Source organism: Impatiens glandulifera, chromosome 7 (assembly GCF_907164915.1).
Source record: "Impatiens glandulifera chromosome 7, dImpGla2.1, whole genome shotgun sequence".
Lineage (NCBI taxonomy): Eukaryota > Viridiplantae > Streptophyta > Magnoliopsida > Ericales > Balsaminaceae > Impatiens > Impatiens glandulifera.
The window spans coordinates 4,009,106-4,015,953 of NC_061868.1; the positions used below are offsets into that span (position 1 = coordinate 4,009,106).

The 6,848-nt window shown below is 34.0% G+C and overlaps 1 protein-coding gene across 1 annotated transcript; it reads left to right on the top strand.

Annotated features, from left to right (window-relative positions):
- Positions 1-731: 731 nt before the first annotated feature.
- LOC124944453 lies at positions 732-6,169 on the top strand. Its single transcript, XM_047484707.1, has 6 exons — positions 732-1,470; positions 2,971-3,023; positions 3,662-3,749; positions 3,826-3,924; positions 5,635-5,768; positions 5,845-6,169. Exons 1-6 carry the CDS (start codon positions 898-900, stop codon positions 5,876-5,878), a joined length of 981 nt encoding a protein of 326 aa, XP_047340663.1. The 5' UTR covers positions 732-897; the 3' UTR covers positions 5,879-6,169.
- The last annotated feature ends 679 nt before the right edge of the window (positions 6,170-6,848 follow it).

A 6,848-nucleotide genomic window follows, 5' to 3' on the forward strand; every position in this document is an offset into this window, starting at 1 on the left:
TTTGATTCATATTTTTTAATATTTAGCATCATGACCTCACACTTTGGTCAATCAAATATTTGATTCATATTTGTTTAATCACTTTCAATTGATATCGGCCTATTATCTCTCGGCAAACTTCATACCAATCACACTTGGTTAAAGAATTGTACTTGTTTTGTTAGGTTGCAAGTTCGAAATATACATATAATATTTTTAATTTTATTTTTAACCGTTTTAAGTTTATGGGCGGGTCAACCCACAATCCGACCCAAGTATCCATTCACTCTCACATATATATTTAAATTAACCACGTCTCTCGACCCGACAATTCTAACACTTTAAAAATTAAGATCATTATATATATATATATATATATATATAAAAGTGTTCGGATTGCCGGGTCAAAAATTGTGAAATTATATTTTAACTTTAATTTTTTTTTCTCAATTTTTATATTATTATTCGTGAAATATAAGTGTACGCTAGTTATTAATAAAAGGTTACAAAATTAGAAAATAAAAGTTGCATGGTCACTCCATCCATATCCAATGGTACATAAGGAAACACGTTTAAGATCTTTGGTTTCCTCTTTTGTTGTTATTATTATTTATTTTTAATAAAATGAATTGGGTAAGAAGAAATTTAATTATTTCATAACAAATAATATAAAAAAATAGTAATTTATTGGATAAGCCAAATGAACGAGTTGACCCGAACGAGTTGAAATAGAGAAGTGATGATGCTGGAAGGGAATGGGAAACCTCCTAAATCTTCCATAGCAGCAAAGCTTACAACTTTCTTTCTACAGAGACGACGACGCCTGTCTAAAGAAGAAGAAGACAAGAGTTGGCCACACCTCATTTTCTTTCCCCTTCTTTAAATTCTTCCCTTAATGCCGCGTTTCCATGTCTCTGAATGATGACGATGATCACTACCAAACCCAATATTTTCCTTCATTTCTCTTCCAATCCTCACTTCCCAATGGATTTCCAGTCCAAATTACCTGACCCCATCTTCGCTTTTCTTCTCTTCTTACTATCCCTTTCTCTCATTTCACTAGCGGTGCTCACTTTCTCTCTTTACCAAAGACTCCGGGAACAAAAACGACCTAGTTCCGTCGACAAAACCCTTGAACCTAACCTCACCCATTTGTCACAATCTCTTCTTCTAGAGATCTTATCTTCCAATTCCCCTAAATGGGTAACTCCATCTGAAGACACGGTTTCAGAAGAAGGGTCTCACATGGATAAGGATAAAGTTGATTCTGGCGGTGAGGAATGCGGTAAAAAGAAGAAGAAGAAGAAGGGGAAGAAGAAGAGAACCAGTTCTCCTAATCCAAAGACGGAAGATCAATTGGAATTGAAGAAGCCTGAACTCATATGTTCTTATCCTTTTACTTCTTCTTCGAGTGCTATTCAGAGGAAGATTAAACAGGAGTATGATCAGCTTGTTAAATCCAATCAAGTCAATGGATTGACTCTAGCCCAGGTTCTTTTCTATTCTTATCTTTAAGAATTTGCAAGATTGATTACTGACCATTGAAGTTTACACAATTAGGAAGTTACTAAGCAACTAAATGAATTGTTGATTGTTTTTTCAATTGTGGTTTAGCTGTCACTTTCTTTATTGAACATTTTTGATGAACTTGGTGAAAAACCCATTCCTCACAACATCTTTTTTACTTAATTTGGAAACACCATTTTCATCCTATTCTCTCATTTGCTTTGTGGGGTCCGATTAGGAAACAGAGTGTTTCTGAACTTAGTTAAGATCCAAATAACGCCTAAAAAGATGTTTCCGCGATTGAATTGCTCTTATTGAGATAGAAAAGGGATAAAAAAATATGTGTGTACCATTTTTAAATAGTAATTGGACGCTTGGATCATCACATGAGGCGTTTGAAGATTACGCGTTTTTACCAAGTGTATCCCAGCTATACTTTTCATACCAATTACCAACAATATGTAAATACATGATCTGTATCCCATAAATTCATTTGACGGTTTTTGAGGCAGATTCAGATACAAAATGTTTCCAAATGAGGTTATGAAACACTAAGAAAACTCATTATTTGCCTCATTTGAAAACACTTTTTAAATCTGTTCCTTCATTGATATAGTTTGGAAACAGAGTATTTCTAAACTTACGAGGCCTAGATCATATTAAGATCCATATACACCTAAAAAATGTTCCGGCGATAGATTTCTCTTACATTTTGGGTGTGTGCTGGATTTGGCATGGTGAGGGCTACAAATTTTGTGATGGAGATATATACTTACTGTAGTACAAATTTCATAGTAATTGGACGGTTGGAGGATTATTTACTAGAGGCATTTGAAGATTGCACGATTTATAGTGTATCCCTTTCATACCAAAATTAATGAATACACGATGTGTATGATTTCTCAACCTTCCTTATACGTCTTTGAAACAATAAAGAAGACTCGTAACGGGCCATTTGAAAACACTTTCTAGAGATGCATCTAGTCTGGGTTTGGACGAGAAAAATATATGTCTAGTTAAGTTATGTTCCAGAATATTATCTCATCTAAATCAATATTTGGATGGGTAAAGTGTTTCCAAAGAAATTATTTACGTTTTCTCATCTAAATTCAGGCTCAGATCCAACCCCAGGAAGTGTTTCCAAATGGGTACATTTTTTTTATTAATGAAGAACTAAGAGTGGACTCGAGCAAAAGAATAGTTGCATTAGTAGATGCTATCTATCATCCAACCTTCATAATAAAATTTGAAAAGGGGGTAGTAGAGGGGCATTTGGGATTGGGAGTGATCTTTGAGAACGAGACTTCATGCTTCGTTGCATGATGGTATCGTGGTATCATCTGGATAGACTAGAGATGCAGTTATTTGAGTTTTATGTTGACGTGTTCTTTTTCATGAAATGCCCATATTTTAGTGGCTTAGTTTAGCTTCACTATGAACTACCGTTTTGCTATAAAATAATCCTTCAAACTTTAAATACTGCAGGTTGGACAGTTTGTCAATTGCTTAATTGAATCCAAAAATGAGCTCCAGCAAAGGTACTTCATATAGAACTAATGAACTATTGATTTCTTTTGCATTATCATTCACTTGGATCTCTTTAAAGTGGTTCTTGATCTCGGAAGAACGAACCACATATAATGTTTGTCCTGGACAAAATGAACTAGCCTATAGATTTTGGATTTGTTGTAGAAGAAATGTAATTGAGACAATGAATGACCTAAGCCTTTTGAGAGATATAATTCAGATTCAAGCTATTTCATTTTCAAATAATTCATACTCTTTGATTTAGAAACTTCTAACCTACTACATTTTTTTTTACAAAACGGACAAAACCTTGTATTAATAATGGAAATGATTCATGAAATTTAAATGAGACGCTGAACATATGCTAGTTCTCATTTTCAAAAGCAAAAAATATACGTCATTAGCCTAATCAACTATATTGCTAACAACATAACCTCCAATTGGCAAGGTTATTCGGATTCTGCTCCCACATTCTACTTTGAATCACCACATTTGAGTAACTTTCTTTCCATACTTCAATCATCTCACCTTCTAAAATACTCTATTAATTACCATACTACCCCTATCCTACTACCCTTACATTCTATAGTCTTTGAATTTTTCTTCTTGTTTTTGAGATTTCTTTTGCTATGTGGATCTTGTCAACTAGGTCGGACACTATCCAAAGGAGGTTCACGATAACAAAGGCATTGTTAAATAAAGCCGACAGATCGAGTTTTGACCGCCTCCATCAGCAAGTTAGTTACTATACCCATTCCCTAGTATGTTCCTTAGGCTGAGCATTTCTAAGTGTTGTGTTTTTTTTTTGTGCAGATATACAAGATAGAACTAGAACAGAAAAGATTGGAAGAAGATGCATTTGTGTATAACTGGCTACAAACGCAGATTAAGTTATCACCAGCATACAGGAAGGTATAATAACTTCCCCTTTTTTAACCGTTTTCCAAAAAAAAAGAACTTCCCCTTAAACATTCATTTGTTTCATTTTGTCTTTCTTAGCACCTTGTTCTAAATATAGATTTTAAATACAACATATTCATCTCCATATTATAACATCTTTATATTATATTGTCACCCGATTATAATATCATCTTATATTATTTACATAAGCTCTTGTGCATTAATTGTTCGGGATAATTTCAATCCAAATTGTCCACAAAATGACCACCGAAACAGGAACTCATCTCTTATCTAGACCCAGTTGGATACGCTTCCCGACTAAAGCTTCTCAACATCTCTTTAATGTCTTGGCATAACCCATTTCGGTGCGATGATGTTCCATAACCATCCCCACATATTCCTCTTGATCGAGCAATGTATAGGATGTGAGATACCATCTTCACTTCCTTAGAGCACAATCTACATCTACTCACAATAGTGTCCCCTTTCCTTTTGCATCGATCATCTGCAAGTATGCCTACTTGCAAAGCATTCCATCCAAAAAACGACATGAAAGAGAGAAGCCAGGCAAACCTTGTTTCTATCTTTAGGAGTCCTGTCCAAAAATTAGGGTAGGTAATAGGAAATTCGATTATATCACACTTCCAAAATACTCAAAGCAGTTGGAACAGATTGATTGTTCCAAACCTGCACGGTGCCCCGATTTTGCTTTGCTTCTGATATGGGAACATATCGCATAGTATTAGTCCAAGATCGGTTTGACTCCAAGTCTGGTTCCATGGAAAATCCTGATCACTCTCCTTGTTCTTTTCCTTGAAATATTGGCTATCACTGTTCTCCCAACGCATTTCATCCTCGCTATCAATGTTACATGTGAACCTAGCCAATTTCAAAAGAACTCGATAATGCTCCTTGGATTCATCCGGATTCAGACTTTTGTTGTATTGTATGTTTGATTAGAACGAAATCAGGCTACTATCAGACATTTCCTTAACTGGGTTCTTTTTACAGATTGCAATCTAGAGCAGGGTAGGAAATTATGAGGCCATTACTCCTATCCCCACACCATTTATCATTCCAGAAACTAATCGAGGATCCGTTCCTCAATTTGAATGTTGAGTTTCTTCTGAAACCTTCCCACAAAAACTGGATTCCGTCCCACACACTCCACCTACTGTCCGATTTCTCTTTTTGCTGAACCATTCCGACGAATCCAACTTATATCTCGCTCGAATTCTTTCGCTCATAAACTTTCCTTTTCGGTAGAAAATCTTCTGCACCAAAGGAGTGCTTTGTTAAAAATAATAAGATTCCCAATCCCAATATCTCCATTATCTTTGCTCATTTTCGCTGTATTCCATTTAACGAGATGGGTAAACGATGATTCAGAGGAACCCCACATGAAATTCCTCATAATCCCTTTTATATTCATCACTTGTGTATTATGATAAATGTATAAAACCAAGGAAGATGTCAGGTGCAAAGTGAGGACCTTTGAGCACCCTCATCTAACCGTTTTCAAGAAGCTTGAGTTATTAGGTTGTTACCATGAAATTTGAAGGTCATTTCAAAGTTAATTATCCTCACAACCCAAGATTTACTTTTTTGAAGAAAGAATGGTTCCTTGTCAAGTTGGTTACGAACCATAAGCTTGAGTTCCTTAGGTCATTTCTAAGAATGTTTTAAGTTGTGGATAATATTCAATCTTCTTCTATGTTGAAGTTGCTTGAAGTTGCTGCTGGTATGAGGTTGGAAGCCACTAGGAAACTGGAGGAGCTGGAACAGAACACAGATGCAGATTTTGGGGACATTTCGTTTGAAGAATTGCTCGCACAAGAAAAGAAGGATTCATTCTGGTACTACAATACCTCTTCTCAGCGTCGTTTTTTCTTTTTGTTTGAATTAGCTTTGCTAATTAGTTATTTTCTGCAGGCAAAAACACAGGAAATCATCAAGATTGTCATGATCAACCCGGCTAACCTTACAACTAGGTTTTCTTCACTCACTGCAAATATACACAAGATTAACAGGTAAAAAAACACTTTTGTAAGAATATCTGTGCATATTCAGTCTTGAAGATCATTATTTGGTTTTCTTTTTGGCTGGCCATATACTTTTTCTTTCCTCTTTCATTCCTAGTCGGTCTCAGCTGTAGCCATATTGCCATTTTTACTCGATATTGGTCACTAGCACAGACACTAAGCGAAAAACTGGCTTGTTGGCAAGTTATATATGTCAAGATATTTGGTTTTCAAGATATATTTGGCTTCTTCGGTTAAAAAGTTGTTCTTGTTGATGTCGTGGGAGTTGAATTTTGATAAATTTTTGCTATTAAAATATCGTCAAAGTTTTTGACAATGATTCTGTTGGTGGTTTGATATAATTTTATTTTTTGGATTAGGATCAATATAATATAGTATGATGTTTGATTTCATTTAGTATAAAATTATTGTTTGAGTTTTACTTAATTTGATATAGACATTATTATTCTTTTTATTATGATCCAACTTATTTTTTTACATATTAAATGACAAACTTAATAAATGTAAATTTTTGTGTTTCATATTTGGGATTTTGGGTTAACAAAAATTCACATATTTATATTATTATTATTAGTTTTTGTCTATATAAATTTGTGTCATTTGATAGTAAAATCTAAAACCCTATACTCATTATTTACTTTTAAATCTATTATTACTAAGATTATCACTTTTCTTATATTCTTTTAAAGATATACGGTTTTGAACTCATACTCACATAACAATGTTTCGGATTCGGTTTTCAATAATAAAAAATCAATTGATATTTGATACTTGAATTTTGGTATTTTTATAAAATTGAGTTTGAATTTTGGATTGTGTACATAGTTTGAGTTACAATTTTAGCTATGAATTTGAGAAAAATGAATTTGTCTAATTTATTATTTTTTCCATGTT